Source organism: Ailuropoda melanoleuca, chromosome X (assembly GCF_002007445.2).
Source record: "Ailuropoda melanoleuca isolate Jingjing chromosome X, ASM200744v2, whole genome shotgun sequence".
NCBI lineage: Eukaryota > Metazoa > Chordata > Mammalia > Carnivora > Ursidae > Ailuropoda > Ailuropoda melanoleuca.
This window is the reverse complement of record NC_048238.1, coordinates 35,357,396-35,379,057: the sequence shown is the minus strand read 5'-3', so window position 1 is coordinate 35,379,057 and position 21,662 is coordinate 35,357,396. Positions and strand designations below refer to the sequence as shown.

At 37.7% G+C, this 21,662-nt stretch overlaps 1 protein-coding gene across 3 annotated transcripts in view; it reads right to left on the bottom strand.

Moving 5' to 3' along the window:
* The window catches only part of USP9X (ubiquitin specific peptidase 9 X-linked), a 163,935-nt gene that overhangs the window by 31,597 nt on the left and 110,676 nt on the right, over positions 1 to 21,662 (bottom strand). For all 3 annotated transcript variants that reach the window (XM_019804660.2, XM_011230644.3, XM_002913463.4), the window contains exons 20-30: positions 21,511 to 21,660; positions 19,761 to 19,881; positions 13,963 to 14,093; positions 13,493 to 13,771; positions 12,250 to 12,375; positions 11,185 to 11,310; positions 9,447 to 9,613; positions 3,995 to 4,103; positions 3,620 to 3,766; positions 2,660 to 2,806; positions 1,488 to 1,710 (exon numbers count right to left, since the gene is read on the bottom strand). In XM_019804660.2, the coding sequence (XP_019660219.1) occupies positions 1,488 to 1,710; positions 2,660 to 2,806; positions 3,620 to 3,766; positions 3,995 to 4,103; positions 9,447 to 9,613; positions 11,185 to 11,310; positions 12,250 to 12,375; positions 13,493 to 13,771; positions 13,963 to 14,093; positions 19,761 to 19,881; positions 21,511 to 21,660 (1,726 nt within the window). The remainder of the gene's footprint in view (positions 1 to 1,487; positions 1,711 to 2,659; positions 2,807 to 3,619; positions 3,767 to 3,994; positions 4,104 to 9,446; positions 9,614 to 11,184; positions 11,311 to 12,249; positions 12,376 to 13,492; positions 13,772 to 13,962; positions 14,094 to 19,760; positions 19,882 to 21,510; positions 21,661 to 21,662) is intronic.

Sequence of the window (21,662 nt, the reverse complement as noted above, 5' to 3'; positions counted from 1 at the left end):
AAACTAAACCAAAAAAGATTTTGTATGTGGATTTTCCATACAGCGATGCTTGAAGGACAGACACAAACTGACGATAATGGTTACAGAGCTATCAAAGGGGAGCCGAGACTAAAATGGGCAGGAAACATACTTCTTAGTATGTAGCTTCTTTGGTACTTCAAATTTTTACCATGCAAATGTACTATTTAAAAAACAAGCAGCCTTTTTGTTTCTGCCCTCTTTGAGCCTGTGAAGGGATACTCAGAACAGAACTTCTGAAACAGCAAATATATCTGGAGGGCTGTGCTCCAAGGCCACTTTCTGTTGGCTAGAGGTGGGGTCCTCTAAAACCAGAGTGAGCACACAGCTCATCTTCAAACTGAAGGTGTTGATTGCCCAAGATGAAACAATTCTATGTGGGCAAGAGATGTGCTCCCATGTACAAGGCTAAGGACAACACACTCACTCCTGGTGGCAAACTGAACAAAATTGGATGAATGTGGGGAAAGGTTACCCATGCCCATGGAAGCAGTGGCATGGTTCATGCCAAATTCCAAAGCAAGCTTCCTGCTAAGGCCACTGGATACAGAATCTGTGTGATACCGTACCCCTTGAGGGTATAAGCTTATTGAAAATTAAATGAATAAATGTGTGGATTTGTTAAAAACAAAACAAAACAACCCTGAACAAACAAGACTCTTCTTTAAAGTTCAAACAAAACAAACCCCCACCTTACTATATATGGATTTGGTAGAATACATAGCTAATGGTTTAACCTTTTAAGCAGTTTAATTGGAATCTCCTAAAATGTTATTTAAAATGTCCTTATATTCTGAAATACAACATATCAAAAAATATTTTCATGTGTTTTTAAAGATTTACTATAACCAACTATGTCCTTAAGCTTTGTAGATAAACACTGGTTTTCTTTTAAATTGTGTTTCATTTCTTATTTCTGCATTTCCGGTCATTTAATATTGCCCTCACCCTAATTTTTAGCCTACAGTCTACCTCAAGGGCTTCATGTGAGCATTAACCAAGGACATGAAGTACATCAGAATGTTATCTTCTCACATTCTAATCTTTAAAACCAGATTTTCGTTGAGCTCATATGAAAATAATATTAAAGAGCTTCTAAGTGAGGGCCTGAAAGGTTTTCCAAGGCATGCAACTCGAGTTTTAAATTTGAACTCTGGCATTCATTTTGACTACTTACTACTCTGTGGTTTGGGTTTTATTCCAGGTTTGACTGAGATGAAATTTATTTTGCTAAAAACTCGAACCCCTTACAGGAGACATTTAACAAACACTTGAAAATTTTTCTACATCAAGGCTCTTTGCTTGTGATGGTGTTAAATTATACATCCATTTCCTACAAATGTTTAACTAGTTGCTCAAAGAAGAACACGAGTTGATGATTTTCCTAAAAAAAAAAAAATTAGGAAAATAGAATTTGAACAAATTAGAGAATTATCTGTCATCACAACACTGTATTTTACTATACTTACTAGTTATTGCCGTGCCAATATAATACATTTCAGTCAAAGAATCTACTATCTGTTTGAGATTCCTCACGCAGCCAACAGCTAATGCTACAAGTAACTCAAAACCAGCGTTAATGGTGGCTGGGGAGCTACAGACTGGAATTGCCTGTTCAGCGGGCAGCTCTCCGTTTCTCATATATTGCAGGTAAACATTGGATGCAGGAAAGATGAAATCATCAATTAATTCCTAGAAGAGTTGAAAAAAAGATTACATATTAGCAATTACCTATGTTAAAGTTATGTATTATATAGTTATATTTCTATAATGTTTATATGTGTAACAAAAAAGTTGTGTCTATATACATTTATCTTTTTTAAGGAAAGAAAGAAATGTCTTGGGAGGAAATACTGTTAAATTACTTGTCAGAATTAAAGATACCACTGTATTTGCAAAAACTTACTTGGATTTTCTAATAAAAAGATTCCACTTCAAAACAGTATTTACTATAACTAACAAATACACTAAATTTCTCTGATTAAGTATCAAGAGCAAGTTGACTGTAGTACTTAACATTTTAAGTAAGTTTACTCCATGATTTTTTTTTAAAGACTTTATTTATTTACTAGAGAGAGAGAGAGCAGAGCAAGAGAGAGCACAAGCAAGGAAAAGGGGCAGAGGGAGAGGGAGAAGCAGGTACCCTGCCATCATGACCTAAGCCAAAGGCAGATGCTTAGCTGACTGAGCCGCCTAGGTACCCCATATTTACACCTTTAATTATATATGTATACCAAACTAATTTTGAATAAAAGTAACATCTACTAAAATGATACTTTTTGCTTCCCTGAGTTGACACACATGTGAAGAAAGTCATTAAAGAAAAATATGATAAACAAGATGCAGTCTCACAAACACGTCTTGTTTTAAATAGACCAATAAAGTGAAAAATTCAGATTTTCTAAATAAAAATATTCAATAGTGTGTATTTACTTTATTAAATACATAGTACCTTATATTTTAATACAAAATTTACAAACTGTATTTAAAAAATTACTGTAACCTCTATAAAGATTCTTAAAAAGCAGAAGACAGAAAAAGTCAAGATAATACACCAACGACATGATATTATAAGCCAACCAGACAGATTTGGTAACAAACATTTATCTGGTCACGGTATCTAGTTTTGGACAAAACTTACTTTAATGAGATTAGCACCTCCTTTTTCACAACCAATGTGATACTTTTTCTCAGGAGTCTGAAAGGCCAGTAATTCTTTTGTTACCCCAAGGTGGCCTTCCAAGATCGTCTCTTCAACACCGGTTTCACCTGTTCTTTTAACATCATCCTGCCCAAGAAAAAGATAACAAATGCCTAACTTATGGAAGGGAGGTAGGAGGGAGAGAGGAGCCACAATGAGAGAACTAGACATACATGAGGTAATTCCCATAAACCTTTCCATTCTTCAAAATTTATTTTTATTTTTTAAAATCAATCAATCATCCAGTGTAGTTAACATACAGTATAGTATTAGTTTCAGGTATACAATACAGTGATTCAACACTTCCATACATCACACAGTTCTCATTGTGACAAGTGCCCTCCTTAATCCCCATCACCTATTCCCCTCATCTCCCTCTACCTCCCCTCTGGTAACCATCTGTTTGTTCTCTATAGTTAAAGAGAGTCTGTTTCTTGCCAAAGCTTTCCCTTCTAAGCATGATGAAGTTCTCTTCAGAACTTTCTGAGGGCTATAAAAGCTACGAATCTCTTTAGAAATAAATTCTCATACAATTCTGAGTAGAGTATCCAGTGTTAACATCAAGAGTTAAGTGCTAGTCTACGTACACTGATTTTTGATGAGAACAATTCAAACGTTTTCGGAGATGAAAATTTGCAAAAAGGCCCAAGATTCTAAAATGGAAGAGGCTGAAAAATCACTATTTCAAGTTTCAAGTAAAACAAAGCATTTTTACAAAACTAGCTCTGCATTCATTCTGTGAATCATAAGTTACTAAGACCCACCATCACGGAGTATATTCTTTGGTCCTTTTTATTACTCTTTGGTGTTTTTCACTTAACCAAAATGCTCAAAACTACAAACTATCAATGAATTAAACACGCTATCGATACAATAAACACAGTATTAAAGGTAACTTACCCTAATTCTCTTAAGCCAATCAATTTCATTATTGAGAAGAACTTCAGCATTGGGTATGTTTATATTACTATTGTAAGCGTAATTAAGAAGGTGTCTTAAGAGGGTGAAGTAGTCGCCCGAATGCTTAGCTCTCTCTCTGGCTGTGCTCTGAAACAATCAAGAAGAATAATGTGAATTCACATGTCCATGCTGAAAAGCCACTTTTTAAAACCCTAGAGTTAACTAAACAGAGGACTAAAATAATACGGAAAGTTATGAATATTTATTTAACAAATATAGGCTGTTCTAACTTGAATATAAGCTAAAACCATAAATTTCTGAATGCCTTGTTTAAAGAATTAATCACATTGAGAAGCATATTAAAAAATGTCTCACCCCCAACACGGTAAAGAGCAGAGTAATGAAGAAAAGTAGAGGCCTGTGTCCCATGCAACATCTGGTGCACATTAAAAAGAACTGCTCCTGTGCCACCTGGCGAACAGTTCTGAAATAAAAATGTTTCACATTTAACATATTATTTGCACAAAGTAAAAAACAAAGAAAAAAGAGATTCCAACAAGGGTCTCTCTTTGGGGGGAGGGGTGGGGTGGAATAAGGGTGAATTAAAAGTAAAAATACAAGGATACAAGGTAACGCCCGGGGAAGCCCGCAACTTAGAAACATGAACTTAGGCTGTATGGCAAGAACTATAACCTCAAATCGTCATAGAAGAGTTTGAGGGATACCCTGTAACACCCCCTTCTTGGAACAAGCTGGAAACGCTCTACTGGATACAAGACGGCCTACAGTGAGCCTTACAAATCTTTTGGGCTGTCCACAAAATTTTTACTCATTGTGCTTTGGAGCAAACAACTCTATAGGAATTCTGTTGCAATTACAGTAAGGATGATGCTGCAATGTCCCTTCTATTATAGTAGTGGTTCCCAAAGCATGGTCCCCAGATCAGCAGCATTAGTATCATTTGCGAACTCGTTAAAAATGAAAATTATCAGGCCCCTTCCTGGACCTGCTGAATCAGAAATACTGGGGTGACACCCAGCAACCTGTGTTTTAATAAATCCTTCAGGTGACTTTAATGTATGCTAAAGATTGCAAACCACTGTATTATACAATATTCCACGATGACCCACAAGAAGAACTTGTCTCTGATCCCAGTAGTGAGAACTTTACCTGATCATTACGATACGTATCCTTTAAAAAAAAATTATATACTATACAGATCTCACTAGAGCAAATGTCGAAGAGGGTAGAGGATAGAGACATCACCTATTTACTGTTGTGCCTCCAGAACCTAGAATAATTACCAACGTGTAATAGGTGTGAAGAATCACTTCAGTTACCAGATGCATAAATGCAGTTTCTTTTTAAGATAGTGGTCTGTCTCCATTAGAAAGTAAGCTCTTTCAGGGCAGGGCTTTGCTGATGCCAGAGTTTCTGATAACCTGGAACAACACCTGACATATGGGGAGATGCAAGTATTTGCTAACCATTTGTGTATCTTATGGACACTGCAAACTACATTTCACGGAAAACTACCATGTTTCTGTCTTTGTGCTAGCCAACAGAGAGCTTAGAACCAAATTTATAGCTCAGTGTAAAGGACTTCACAGCATACATTTCGTGTACTAACCTCCCTCTTGGATGTTTCTAGGTTTCTAGAAACCCGTACGTGGTCTTATAAAAACCAGGACTTTAGAATTAGAAGCCTTGTGGGTTAAATTTGATGGAACCCAAGTAAACTGAAGTCAGGAGTACCTAAGTTTTCTGGGGAGAAAGTCCATAACTTTTATTAGATTTTCAGAGGTGTATATCATTCACATTGTCCTAGTTTATTTTTTTAAAACTTAGGTATGCAGCCCAAATAAAGTAGGGATCTATAAAGCTAGTAGTTGTCATTTCCTGATGAAATCTCCCTCATACATACAGACTTCTGTAATGCTTTCAAAGAAACAGGTGCCTATCGACAAATCATGTGGCCTATATCTTTATGACATACTCAAAATCTCCTTTCTCAACACTTCTAATACCAGCCACTGTCATCTTTTATTTGGATTAATAGTCTGTTTTTCCTGACAATTATCTAGAACTTATTCTCAACAAAGCAACCAGAATAAACTCAAAATGTTAGTAACTAAGAGCACATCATTCCTCTGCTTTTCAAAACCCTACAATGGGATGCCCATCTCATGGTTAAAAAAAAAAAAAAAATCCACGTTGTTAGAATGATCTATGAAATCCCAACAGGCTACCTGTTAACTTTCTGACTTCATCTCCTACAGCTGCCTATCCCTCACTCACTGCTCCAACCACACTGGTCTCCTTGTTGTTCTTTAACACATCAGGCATGTTCCTGCCTCGCGACATTTACATCTATTGTGCCTTCTGCTTAAAACATGCTTCCCCCATTATCTACATGGATCACTACCTTCCTCTTTCAGAGCTTTGTTTAAAGGTCACTTTCTTAGGAAGCCGTCTCTATTCTATATAAAACCAAACTCTATTGACTCCCCACAACTCCTTATCACCTTCCCTGCTTTATTTCTCTCCATAGCATTCATCACTAACATACTATATATTTTCCCACACAGTTGCCCCTTCCCACTACCCATCTCCTTTAGTTCGTAGACTCCAAGAGGGCTGACATTCTGTTTTGTTTACTGCTATATCCCTAAGTAGCTAGGATAGTGCCTGATACATAATATGTACTTGCTAAATTATTTACTGAGACTGCCTACCATAATAAAATAGAGCACTACTTAGGTCTCAGCATCAAAGTCCTTCTGTAAACTGAGTCCCACTAATCTCGTTTACAGTATTATCCCTACTCCTCTTTCACACATCAAACCAGACTACTCAGCTTTTCTCTGAAAGCACTACACCAGGGATGGCAAACTCAAATGTCTTCATCAATGAGAGGTAATATAAAGGAGTTAAACAGCAACAGGCGCTATAAGAGGCTGGAAAAAAACACAGCCACCTCAAGGAATTTAAATCCAATTGTGAGTGATTACAGTAAACTTAGTAGTGTTATGATGTGGAAACAGACCTCATCTAATATGAACAGAGGTCTGGGAACTTTCCAGAAAACTTACTAGAAAATGTGGCATTAAAGTTGAAACTTACAAGCAGCAGAAAGGGTCAAACTGTGGAGTGTTTATAAACCAAACGTAAATGTTTAGCCTTAATTCAAAGGCAATGGGAAGGCACAGAAAGACTTTTTACCAGGAAAACAACATGATCATGCTTGGCAAAGATCACGTTGTCTGCAGTGTGGTCATAGGATGAGAGTAATACTTCAGTGGTGCAGCACTGGGTTGGGAAAATTAAAGATACTGCAGTTGTCTGGGCAATGGATGCTGGTTGCTTAGACGAAGATAGAAGCAGTATAGAGGAGGAGGAAAGTGTATGGAGCCCAACAATACAGAAGTAAAAACAGCATAATGGGGACTGAGATTTTGGGGGAGCACCGCCAACCCCCATCTTCCATTTGTATGCACATATTAGTCTTACCCAAACCTGAGCTCACATGTTGCATTCTTCATAGAACCTTCACTTCTGCTCTTTCCAGATAGAAAGTAACTTATTCCTTTTTTTGGGGGGGTAAAGATTTTATTTATTTATTTGACAGAGCAAGAAAACACAAGCAGGAAAAGCATTAGAGGGAGAGGGAGAAGCAGGCTCCCCGCTGAGCAGGGAGCCCGATGCGGGACTCGATCCCAGGACCCTGCGATCATGGCCCGAGCCGAAGGAGACGCTTAACCATCTGCGCCTCCCAGGTGCCCCTTCTCTTCTAATTGCTAGAGCACTTTGCCTCTTATGACACTAATTTCTCTCTCAAAGTACCCAAAGGAAAAGAACTATCTTATTTGACTTTGGACTTTCATTGCCAAGCACACAGTAAGGACTCACGTTAATTTGCTCATGGATTATAATTATACAGAGTATAACTGTGCGGCAGAAAGTTAGAACTCAAGAGGTAGGACACTGTCCTCTAACTTTAGCCTTAGTTCCGTCAGCAGCAGTCTACTTCTGAGTTGCTACAGAATTAAGGGAGAAAATATACATGGGAAATGCATTGTACATAGGTGTACTGGTTGGTAATATTATGCAAGTATAAACTATAGCTAAAGGGCAGCCCCATGTATGCAGGGCCACAATCCTGCATCTGAAACCCTTGGGGCTGGATGTGTTTAGGGATTCAGATTTTAGAAAGGTAATGCCAACAAATTATGTTCAACTCAGGTTTGCTATCAAATTCTTACAAATTGGAAATAAGGGCCTTTGAACCTGAAGGGCAGGTGAGGGTCAGTACGAGAGAAGAAAATCAGATACCTAAAGCTCAAAAATATCTTGATCTTAGAAGACCCCTTCTGTTGTTGAAGACAAGGCAACAGAGGCATATTTAGATAAAGTACTATCTACAGAACTTCATTGTGTGAAATTTCAGGGAAAGGAGGAGGGAAATGGTTCTAATTTCCTGTAAGGGGGAATTTTCATAAAGGGTAGAGGGCAGAAAACCTGTAAAACCAAGTTCCTAATTTAGTTTAGATTTGAAAATCAATACAGAATAAAACATTTGCTACCTCTGGGTCTGACTTCACTAAAACTTTTTGGATAATCACCTTTCCTCTCCTCCTTCTCCCGACGTGTTATTAAACAGAACCAGACTCACTTAACCTGTTTATTTTTCTTCACATACAGGGTTATCTCATGATGATCAAGTCTTCTCAAGGAGATAACAAGCACAATCTTATGGGGGGGGAGGGGTCCTGTCAAAGGATTTTCTGAATTTCAAGGAAATTACCAAGAAATTCTAAAATAGTAGACATTCCCAACTAATTCACTTTACAGTATCCCCTGGAATGAGCAAGTTATATCTATTCCATTAATGTACGTGTTTTTTTTAAGCTTTATGATAGGTTTTATTTAAGCAAACTTTATTTTGACTTTACATTAATTTCATCAGTGATTTCTGTCACTGCTGAATGGCATTTGAGAGAATAAACCAAAGTGAACATTTTCTGTCTTTTCACAAAATATATGTAAGACAGATTAATTACATGTAACAGTGACACTAATCAGAGCTCCAGTTTAAAGTGTTACCCCATGAAGGTCAGGATTAGAATGACATGAGGATGGAAACCAACATTCCTACAAATCTGACTGACTTGCACAAAAAGAAGTCCGACACAAAGTTTATGTCACTGATCAAATGATCCTGAATTGAAAACAAGGGCTTCATATAGTTGCTCTTTGTTCTCATTATAAAATGCAAAAGTTTTTACCATAACCCTGACTTGTGAATTTCATACTGAATTAACAATGAAATCTTCTAAACCAGGTTTTTAAAATGGGCTAAAATATAGATCTCTTAGGTGAAACTAAGTTCTGAAATTAGAAAAAAAATTAATTTTACTTTGAGATTTAATGTTGCCATTTTGCAGAGACTAAAACCAAAAATAGGCCTAGGCAAAACGTGGTCAAAGAAAATTTTCCTAGGGGCGCCTGGGTAGCGCAGTTGTTAAGCATCTGCCTTTGGCTCAGGGTGTGATCCCGGCATTCCGGGATCGAGTCCCACATCGGGCTCCAACGCTGGGAGCCTGCTGCTTCCTCTCCCACTCCCCCTGCTTGTGTTCCCTCTCTCGCTGGCTGTCTCTGTCACATAAATAAATAAAATCTTTAAAAAAAAAAAAAAAAGAAAAAATTTTCCTAAACATTATCATGCTATGGACAATAAATACTTGATTTCTGGGACAAATTCTGCTAGCATAAATTAATTTCTGCATAACAAAAGATCAAGTTTCTTACAATTAAAAAAGATACTTACTTGCTGTGACAGTGCAACAGTAAGTCAATAATGAATGTCTGCCAAGCCTTTTCTTTACTAAGAGCATCCAAGGCTGTCGGGATCAAGGCAAAACATAACGTCATCACTTCCAATGCTTCACAGCAAACCTGTTCATCTTCCAAGTCTGGCTCATTGCCTGCATTGGTCTGTAAAATTATGGTCAGAGGCAAATTACCTAGAGATGCATTTAAGAAAAATCTCATACAACTTCAAGTTAGTGCTTAAAACTTACAGATGCACTTAAACCATTTGGCCTCAGCTTCTCTACCTGCAACTTGAAAATCGTTTAAGAATAGTATGGAAATGATTAAACTTGACAATGAAGTCTAATTCCAGTATTTTGGTACATCCCAAGGAGCGATGAAGGAGCACACTCAGAATACCACCTATTTCTTTGTCCTTCAGGCTCCTAGGGACCTTGTGAAGCCAACAATCATTCCTTTCTTAAGAACCACTCTAGCACTGCAGAGTTAGGAACTTATGACTAGTTCCAAAATGTAGTGTACCTGCAGTGCCATTTTATTCTAAAGCAATTTTCTTAAGACAATTGTTCAAGAAGGTTTTACAACCCAAAATATGCTTGGGTAGGTAGCTAATTCTAATCTGACTTTATCAAAAAGTGATGATTATAGTACATGCCTAAAAAAGAACAAGCATTCAGATACTAGCTAAATGGGGGCACCTGGGTGGTTCAATTAAGCGTCCAACTTCAGCTCAGGGCAAGATCTCGAGGTCCTGGGATTGAGCCCCATGTCAGGCTCCGTGCTTAGTGAGGAGTTTGCTTCTTCCTTCTTCCTATGCCCCTCTGCCCACTCGTGCTAAGAAAATCTTTTTTTTTTTTTTAAAGATTTTACTTATTTATTTGACAGAGAGCGAGAGAGAGAGAGAGAGAGAAGCAGGCAAAGCAGAAGGCAGAGGGAGAGGGAGAAGCAGACTCCCTGTGGAGCAGAGAGCCTGATATAGGGCTGACTTGGGCTGAAGGCAGACGCTTAACTAACTGGGTCACCCAGGCGTCCCTGTAATAAATAAAATCTTAAAAACAAACAAACAAAAAACCTAATTGAATGCCCAGGCACTGTACCAGACAGATGCTACAGGGTTTTCAAATGTATCCCAGGAAAAACAGGGTCATGTTGGCCATAAAAAGGAAGCTCTACCAAGCCCAAAAGTTCTATAAATTTAACTTCCTCTTCTAAATATTCAGCAGTGATTATGAGGAGCAAGTATATGTAACAGGAAATGAAAGAGTCAAACACAGCCTCACTTCTGTAAATAATTTGCTTAATCTAAGGGAAGGTCAGAGATGATACGGAATTGGCTGACACTCTTTCTACCTTTGACTGCTTTAACAGACAAAAATATTTAAATGCCAGGACACCACAGCTGACAGTTAACTAAACTAAAATTTACATAGGACAGAAAGATGATGAAAGAAGAACTGGAGAGAATAGGAAAAAGCAAATTCAGGAGAAGATCATATCTAACTCTAGTGAGAAATAGAAAAACATCTTTTCATATTTGAAAAAGCAGCTTCATGGAAGGATTCTGAAGTACTCTTTTGAAACAGTAAAACTTTACCGTATTCTCATCTTACCTATAGCTGCCATTTAATTTTCAACCACGAAGATGCAAATGACTGGATTTTTAAAGATAGCGATGTAATGATTCAGCCTCATGCACAAACATTAATTTAAAATATTTCTGAGATAATTTTTACCTTCTCATAAATTTTAGTGATTTCTTCATTTGGGCTAAATACTAGCTGTAATGCCCCGCATCCTGATGCCCAGATGATTTTTTGAATAGCTCTAATTACACAGATATCAGGCATATATCTTGAAGCCTACGAGACAATGAAAAATAAAAATGGTTTGATAGCGTATTAGAGTAAAACAGTAACTGGAAAATAAATGTTTCTCCTTGTAAAAGAAATAGGAATGGCTGTGAAGCAGTACCATTATCTTTAGGTTGTCAAACTGCTTTTGTCCCTTATTTTTTCATTTAACAGCAATACCACAAAGTATGCTCTCCAAGTTATTATCTGGCCCTATATTACCTTCAGAAGCATCTTAAAAAGATTATAGAGATGATCCCATCACCATACTACTCCTCATTTTTTTACACATAAAAAAATGAAAACCAAGTCCACACAAACACTTGTAAGGAATGGTCACAGGAGCTTTTTTCACAGCCAGAAGAGGAAAACAATCCACAGGTCCTTTTCCAAGTGTATGAATGTGGAATATTCATAATGGGATACTACTCAGCAGCAAAAAAGAATGGACTAATGGTCTACACAACACAGATAATTCTCAATGTTGTTATTCGGAGTGGGAGAAGCTAGACACAAAAGAACACACACTGTAGAATTCTACCTGTATAAAATTCTAGAAAATGAAAACTATTCTACAGTGACAAAATACCTGGGATAGAGGGAAGGGACTGCAAAGGGACATACAGAGTGATGGAAATGTTCTGTGTCTTGATTATGGTGGTGGTTTCATACATACCTGCATTTGTGAAGACTGAATTATGTACTTTATAAGACGTTGTTTATTACACATAAAGATGATTCAAACCGCAAAGTACTAACGTTAATATTAGATAAAATTCGTGTTAAGGGAATTCTAGACCGAGACAGTGGTTAAAGTGAGTGGGCCTAGGAAATTTCAGCCTTAAATTGTGATAAGGGTTATTTATTAATTAAACAAAAGGTCAAACATAGACAGAAACAGACCCTGCAGGATTTCACTTAAGTTAAACTTAAAAGTTTAACACTAACCTCATCAGATATTTGCTGGGCAAGACGAATGGACACATTTCTAAGCATGCATTCAGATGATGGATTAGGAATGCTCTGAAGGGCACTTTGTAGCACCACGGCTTGATCATGAGTAACTTGGTTGACCTGAAAATACAACCATTTTGCTTGAAGTAAGTAATCTGTACAGAACCAGACCCAACCACTTGCTCCCCACCCATCACCACTCCCTCAAAATGACCTCCCTTCCATATGAATACACTGCAGAACTGTGGAGACTTACACAAAAAGCAGTCCATATTGCCAACAACATGGGCCTCTACTTTTTCTTGTGCCACAAGGTGCTACACGTCCCTCTGCAAACACCCATTCTAGATCAATTCAACTTTTGTCTCTATATGTGGGCTCAGTGTAAGTGATAAAATGAAGTGATGATTCCAACCCTATCTAAAGACTCAATTACTCCACACCTCTTACATGTGTGCTCCTGGACAGACCCTGTTCCCATTTCCCCTGCTCATCATTTTCTTCTTTGAAAAGGAGGAACATTAAGGAATTTCAGTCACAGCTATTGACATTTGTTACTACAACAATATATGTGGTATTATTCCATATCGCATACTTAATATAGTATCACATAGCTAATCAACATTCCAATTCCCTGATTAAGATCTAAGCCATTTATAAAAAGAAGAATCTATATTCCTGAAGCTTTTATCTTCGCTACCGGTAACTTAGTAAAACACCACTTGTGATGAATATAGAAAACCTCAAACTTTAGTCAGACTTAAGCGCAAAGTTTGACCTCTCATAAATAGACATTGAATTATGGCATGTCTTGAGAACTTCTGGTGAGATGGATCAAGGATGCCACCAAGGCAAAGGCAGAGTCCAGAGTCAGAATAAGCTCAGAACTGGAGGTTATGCCTACTGAGGTGGGAAGAGAGGCTGGAAACAGACTAAGTGAATTAAAACTTTCTTATTACCACCTGTATCTTCAAAACTGCCAGGTACAAGTTAACAGAGATTCATATGGAGTTTTTATCAGGTTTAAAGTAATTGAAAGCCAAACAGGGTTTAAAGGAGCAGGGAGGAACTGTCCTCTTAAGAGTACAGCCAGTAAAAAGCATTTCACTTTTCATATAAATTTAATAGACGAAAACCTCTATCATAAGATATGAAGCATTTGAATCAACTCTGAACTCCAACTTTAAAAAATTACCATTTAGTATTATAAATAAGACATTTTAAAAAAGTGTATTACCGATGTCATGGGATTCACGCCTTCTACACCTGGCTGACAAGCTTCTGCCACAGCTCGAACATGGCCATAGCCAATGGCAGTTAACAACAATTTGGCTATTTTAAGAGCATTGAGGTAAGCACCCCTTCGAGTTTCCATATCTGCATTTGGTAGGAAGTTATTTCTGGTTAGCATGCTCAGGACAAGGGGTAGGCCACCACTTTTCAAAAAGTGAAATTGAAAATCAGAGGAATCATCAGCCAGAGGTGCACCGGCAGGCATTAACAAGGCATAGACCACCTAGAAAAAGAAAAGGACTGTATTAAAAGGGTTTAAAAAGATAACTTCTATTTTCCCTATTATCACTGCTAAGAAATTCTTGACCATTTAAAAAATATTTCATTGTAAGTTTTAACCATGTTCTTCACATTACCATATAAAAAGATCAAGTTCAAAGAACATGAAATAAATTCAAAAGGGAAAAAACCAACCTCTGTTAGGTATAGCACTTGTGAGGCTGAAGGACCAAAGAAAAGCGAGTCAAGAGATGGACTAAGGCTGCTTTCTCCAAGTTTGGCATGGTCTAAACAAATAGCTCTTAATTTTTCTATTGTTGTGCTATCTGTAAGAAAACATCAGACACAGTCTAAAACACAACATAATCCATGCATTCATAGTATTTCACTTTTGATATTTTGAAGACTACTTCAGTATGGCATAACTATCAATTCACTGAATTATAGGCTCATACTTTACAAGAAATAGCCAGATCAGGATTAAAAAAAAAAAAAAAATCACAACCAACTAGGACTTTCTAATCAGTCAACCCAAACATGAGGGAGGCAATCTTCACCTAGTCAGAGACTTCAAATCAATGTGCCTCCTCAGCCACTAGAAACCTAAAAAATACAGTACACTTCAAAAGGAAGTCATCCTTATTGAAAAAAAAACAAGAGAGAAAAAATGAGCAGCTCTTCCTTCCAACTTCTCTGTTGTTCACCTTCATGACACTATGCATTAACTTTTATTTTACTGAAAGGAACTTAGTGGTACCTTAGAAACTGAATTTTAAAAGGAAAGACAGAGAAGGAAAAAAAAAAAAAAAGGAATACAGGCACCCCTTGCCTAACACCACTTCAGTGTTACGAAAGACCTACATTAGTACCTGTTTTCATTAGCCACAAGAAATCCAAAGAGGATTTTCATTTTTATCAAAAGAGGCAAAAAGCAAAAATAGCGTCCAGTGTTTGTTTTGCAGAAAGCTGTAGAAGAGACAGCGTGCACTGCCAAGCAGTGAAAGTGGCCCCGCCAAGCTCCTTCCCTGGGAATGACACTCAGCATCAAGCCACCAGAGCTTTGGGCTGCCTCTGTGAGCATCTGTGCTTTTTCTTATTTTGTGCCTCCATTAGAACAAGAACAAGATGTGTCCTAAGGGATCAGAAAAGCCTAAGAGTGGTGTGGGGAACACTCAAAAAATATTCTATATAAACTAATGGTAATGGCTTCTTTGCTTTACACCATTTTGGCATACAAAAGGTTTCACAGGAACACTCTACTTTTGAGTAGGAGAAACCTATAGTGATTAATGTTTACCTCAAAGTAAGCACAGGGTCCCCCTTCCATGGTACTAAAAACTTTAGTCTCTTTAAGATTTTATTCATTGGGGGGACAGAGGGAGAGAGAATCTCAAGCAGACTCCATGCTGAGCATGGAGCCCCATGTGGAACTCCATCTCACAACCTGACCCGAAACCAAGAGTTGGACGCTTAACCAACTGAGCCACCTAGGCACTCCCACCTTTCTTTTAAATCACAGTGAAAAGAAACAGTTTAAAAACAAAACAAAAACCCCACAATACAATTTAGCATTAATTACCAAACACTCAAAATTAAGAATAGTCCATCAACTTTAGAAAGTACTTTGTTATCATGAAATTATTTCCAAGGTAAATGTGCTATGATTAAAATACCACTTGATAAATAAGATTGCTTTAAAAAAATTAAAAGCTTTTTCTCAAGAACAAAGATAACTGAAAATTACTGTAATTTCCATAGGGCAAGCTAATTTTACAGGCCTTGAAATAGTCTAGAGGCATCTTATCAAAAAATCTTCAGTTTGTGGGACACCTGGCTGACTCAGTTGGTGGAGCATGTGACCCTTCATCTTGGGGTTGTGAGTTCGAGCCCCAACGCTGGGTATAGAGATTACTTAAAAACAAAAAATCTTAAAAAAAAAAAATCTTCAGTTTGTGTTAAAAATGTCGGTTTTCCCTATTCTGAAGGGACAGTGACACATAATGTAACTACATAAAATACTGAGTTCTCATAATCAAACATTTGTGAATAACTTCAAGTCAATCATTAATATGCATCCCCTGTATTATTTTTAATTGGTGATTAAAATGACATTATGTCACTTACCAGTTTAATCTCTATTATTGGGCATTTAGGATTTTTCCAGTTTTTTTTTTTTACACTGAAAATCCTAGCAGCTACGTCTTTGCAATTATTTATTTCATCAGGAAAAAATCCTGCAAGCAGAAAGAACCACCAAGGTCCAAGACTTCTAACACATAACACCCAAATTATTCTCTAAAAACAAACCAATTTATAGGCTATATTTGCGAATGTCTTGCTTGGTTTAAAAATATTCTAAGAAGGGGCGCCTGGGTGGCTTAGTTGGTTGGGTGTCTGCCTTTGGCTCAGGTCACGATCCCAGGTAGGGTTCTGGGACTGAACTCAGAGTCAGGCTCCCCGCTCAGTGGGGAGTCTGCTTCTCCCTCTCTCCCTCTGCTAGTGCTCTCTCCCTCGAATAAATAAAATCTTAAAAAAAAAAAAAAAGCACTAAAGAGGAAAAGCAACTCATTCTCCTTGGTAAAGCAGTATACATTTTAATCACTCAGTATCAAGAAAAATTTGTTTCCTGATGCATGTAGGGAAAGGACAGAGGAACTCCTCAGTACAGTCTAAATTACAAGAGATTAAATTACCTACAGAGAAGACTGGAGATGTTCTAAGTTTAACAGCAACTCATAATAGGGGCAGCTGACTTCAGGCAGATTCAGAAAGAACTAAGAGAGGTAAAGTCAATGACTAGAAAAAAAAGCTACTCATTCCATCTTGGTTTTCTCCCCCTTTAAAATATATGCAAGTGTGTACAACACTAAATGATTACCCAAAAGAAACACCGATAGAAACAGAATTTATGACTTCCTGTCCTTAGAGTCCCTGCTTCCTTTCTTAAATAGGAGGGAAGGAGAGAGAGAGAGGATGAAATGTGTATGTATGTATGCATGCATGAGGCAACCATAGTGACAGGGAGAAGGTTAACATTTGTTGAATATTCATTAAATACCAATCATTAGGCTGGGGTTTTCCACAGATGTTATGAATTTAAGTCCATTTGTGTCCAAAGCCTGTGATTTTTCTGCTGCAATATGATCATTACCAGCTTTTTCAGTGGTGGCTATTCCAAATTTAGGTACTATACTCTGATCATATAAAATATGAAAAAAGCACTCTTAGGTTTCTTGCTTGAGCTTCTGGCAAAAGCTCACCCTCACTATGTAGTGGCATTATGCTCAGATCACAAGATCAGGGATTCTGAAGTGGGTCTGTGTTTTAAATTATGCTGTGAAGGCGGACTCTGCATACATAAACCAAGAACACCTATTACTCAAACACCAGTAAATAAAACAATACAAATTCTAAACAGTACAACAGGTAACGGGTAAGGATTCAATTAAATGGCTGAGAGAAGCTTTAGCTAAGAACCTAAATATCTGAACTGATTCTGTCCCATAGGAACCAGAAAACAAGATGGGAAATGTCAACATGGTGTTTGCTTTAGAAAAAGGAGATAGATAATGGAAACTCATAGTCTTAAAAATTACCCGGGCAAATTACTGAACTGAATTTATCAGCAATGCAGCCACAAACCTCACTAGCAAACAGCTACAGAGTCTCAAAACATCTCTCCAAAAAAGGAAAATTAAGTTTACAGAGGAGAAACGTGGCAGACATCAATTAAGTGGTCTGGGATAATGTCACCAATGAAGGACAAACTGACATGTGCCTCCTGGTATAATGCTCTGAGAAAGACAGAGCATCACATAAATGGTATTCTGACAAAAATGTACAACCTGTATGTAACATCAGGAAACAGACAAAACCCAAGGAGACACATTCAACACCACAACTGATCTGTGCTTTCCAAAACCATTAAAGTCATAAAAGTGAAAGACTGAGGAACCAGTCCAGATTAAAGATACCATATGAATCATGCAATGTAAGAAGCTGAACTGGACTCTCAATCAGAAGACACTGCTGTTGTAAGGTTCATCATGGAGAAAATTAGTAAATATGGGTAAGGTCTATAAATTATAGTAATTTATCAATGCTGTATTTTCTGATTTTGATTAATATTGTGGTAATTTGAAGAGAATGTCCTTGTTCTTAGAAAGCAATAGGTATTTAGGGATAAAAAGATAGGGTATCTACAACTTGCTCTACAAAGGTTAGAAAAAATCTTACCACAGAATGATGTAACAAATAAAGCGAAGTGTTAACAACTATTGAATCTGGGGAAGGGTAAATGAGATTGTACTATACTAAGTTTGAAATTATTTAATAAGAAAATAAGTTTTTAATAGGAAAAAAGGTACTCTCCAAAAACAAGAGACAAGCAGGAAACAGAAGAAAATAAAGCACCTATCAGCATTAGCCTTCAGGGAAATAAAGTACAGTCTATTAAGTTGTCACGTTTCTAAAACCCCAATTAGCTCATATTCAAATGCCAAATAAAAGGGTATCAGTATAATGTGGAAGGTGTCAGTACAGAAGTGCAACTTTCGAAAACAACAAAAACAAAAACCAACCAACCAAAAACCCCTCGGCCTGGCAGCTGAACAGGAAAAAGCCCTTTTAACTTCTTAGGAAAATGAAAAGTGAGCACCTGCACGCAGAGAGGTGCACTCCCAGCCTTTCAGGACTCCTGGCGGGTGTTTGTTCTGGGCACACTTTAATGGTAGCTCATCTGTCTGGGAGCTCCACTTCCCCCTGTATTATCTCAGCACTTCCCAAGACAGCATTTTCTATTGGTCCCATGTCTTTTTGTTATCTGCTGAGGCAGCCTTCAGTCATACTCAACTACTTGGTGGGCTGTTCAGGTCAGGTTCTCTCTGAAGATCTGAATCATTTTTATTAGTGCTGTTTAAACTCTATGTGAAAGGGCTGCCTAGTCTAGGGTATTACGGCCCAAGCAGGATAAGGAGGACATCCTTGTGGGAGGGGAGAAAAAATTTCAAGAAAGGCCCAAGACATAGGAACCTGAGAAAAGGTACCCTGCCATGGAAAAGGTGAAGAAAGAAGTCCCACAACAGTAGCTGTATAGCAGGCAAAAAACAGATGAGAGGAGGAAGAAGAAAAGCTCCAGAAAACAGTGAAACCTGACAGATTATATAATGCAAATAACAATGGGAAATTATTTTGAGAAGTTATTAGAAGATATATGGGATGAATTAGTGATAGGTGTACAGAAAATTAAGAGATGAAAAGGCGACATTATTAAATCCAGGACAAAAGTTGTCAGTAATCCAAACTACTTTTCACACTTTTGATATGTAAATTTACATTTTAGTGTCAATTTTAGATAAGAATTTTAGCAAAAATGGGGAGGAAGTGAGAATAAGACTTAAGTTTTCATCTCCACGATAGAAACTCAGTAAGTATGTAAAACTGACAACGACACAGTTGTACGAGGTTATTACTTACAGATATGATGGTATAAACATATACCAGAAAAAAGCTGCATGTTAAAGTGGTTGTTTCTAAGGAATAAAAAAAAGAACAGTGCCACAGATGACACAAGGCCCATAATATAGTGCAGAGGTCAGTACATTTTTTTTGTAAAGGGCCAGACGGTAAATATTTAAGGCTCTATAGGCCATGAAGTGTCGGCCACAACCAGAGCTCTGCTCTTTTACAACAAAACTGCCACAGATAGTATATAAATTAATGAACATGGGTGCACACTAATAAAGGTTTGTTTAGGACACTAAAATATAAATTCCATGAGCGACAAAATATTCTCTTGATCCCCCTCCCCCCCAACATTTAAGAATGTAAAAAACAGGCAGTGGGCTGAATTGGCCTGTGTGCCGTAGTTTGCCAACTCCAGATGTGGCCTATACAACAAAGCATATTCCATCTAGACAAAGGATTTGTTAATATACCCTGTTATTGTCCAGTATGTTATTTTATGAACATTACGCATTTTAAAAAATTCTTACCTGGTGGCATAAGTTTCATAAGTACTCTTGCTCCATCTCTAAGAGGCGGCATATTTAGGCTGCTACCCAAGTCTGCAACTTGCCAAAGGAAAGAGATGTATCTGGGATGCAGTGACATGATCTAGAAATACAAAATATACAAAACATTTACCTATAAATTAAAAGCCCACCCCACCAAAGAGCCAAATCAGTAATTTCCACACTTTTGCTTATGTCACTCCTACACTCTCTCAAATGTCCTGCCTTACCCATCATCCCACCTGTAGAAATCCTTCATGATGTAGACTGAACATATTATCCAAGCTTTCTCCAGTAATTTGTGTGACGGCTCTTATTTGAATTGTTTCTCTCATACATACAAGTTAGACTCCATACATGCCAAAAGCTGTCATGCCTGCTAACAGCTAAATTCCTAATCCAACTGCTGTAAGGAGCCAATTTTTCTTTTCTTTTTTTTTTTTTTTTAAAGATTTTTATTTATTTATTCAACAGAGATAGAGATAGCCAGCGAGAGAGGGAACACAAGCAGGGGGAGCGGGAGAGGAAGAAGCAGGCCCGCAGCAGAGGAGCCCGATGTGGGGCTCAATCCCATAACGCCGGGATCACGTCCTGAGCTGAAGGCAGACGCTTAACCGCTGTGCCACCCAGGCGCCCCTGGAGGAGCCAATTTTTCTGACACCGGAGTGGCTGGTTATAATCCCAGCCATTAAAATTCCTTTGGAGGAGGGGTGGAAGGAGAGGGTATGGAAGGGAAGAATCACTTTCTTTATATACAAGATACGTTAGACAACTTGAGAAAGATTGCAGACATTTTCCCACAGAAGCAGCTGTGAAGGAAAGATTCATTTCTGTGGTATGAATACAAGACACAGTGCTTTTTCTAAGTTTATATATTCAAGAATTTTAACTCAGCTATTTAATAATTTTATGTAAACCTAACAATATTGTATCTAAAGGGAAAAATTTTAAATTTCACCTTCTGAAAGTTACAATCACCTTTCAGATCTATTCTGAAGTTGATGGTTAACTATATAGTTATTTGAAATTTTGCCACATTAAATTATAAGCTTCTCAAGGAAAAAAAAAACTATTCTATATACAGCTGGCCCTTCAACAACATGGGTTTGAACTGCACAGGTTCACTTACACATATTTTCCCACAAGTACAGGACAGTACTGTTAATGTATTTTCACTTCCTTATGATTTTAACATTTTCTTTTCCGTAGCTTTATTATAAAACTACAGCATTATTACACATACATACAATATATAATACAGTAAAAATACAATAAATATACATGTAACATACAAAATAGGTGTTCATCAACTGGTTATGTTATTATTAGTAAGGCTTCTGGTTAACACTAGGCTAGGAGTAATTAAGTTTGGGGGGAGTTAAAAGATACTCATGTATTTTCTACTTCACCCCTGGGGCGGGGGATAAGGGGCAGGTGGTCAACAGAAGGTCAAACTGTATTTCTTTTCTCTCAAACTGTGTTTCTTTCTTCTTTCTTTCTTTTTTTTATTTGACAGAGACAGGCAGCCAGTGAGAGAGGGAACGCAAGCAAGGGGAGTGGGAGAGGAAGAAGCAGGCTCCCAGTGGAGGAGCCCGACGTGGGGCTTGAACCCAGAACGCTGGGATCACGCCCTGAGCCGAAGGTAGACGCCCAACCACTGCGCTACCCAGGCGCCCCTCAAACTGTATTTCTAAAATGCTTTGCATACAGTAGCTCAACACCATCTACTTACCACCCCAGGCAAACAGCTTTCCACTTCTGGATTGGGACCATCACTGTAATGATTACCATGGTTTCCAGGAGACCCAGTTGAGGAATCAGAAGAGCTATCAGGGCTTGAAGGCATATTGGAACTTATTTGTGTAAGTTTGGCTGTTATTAGCT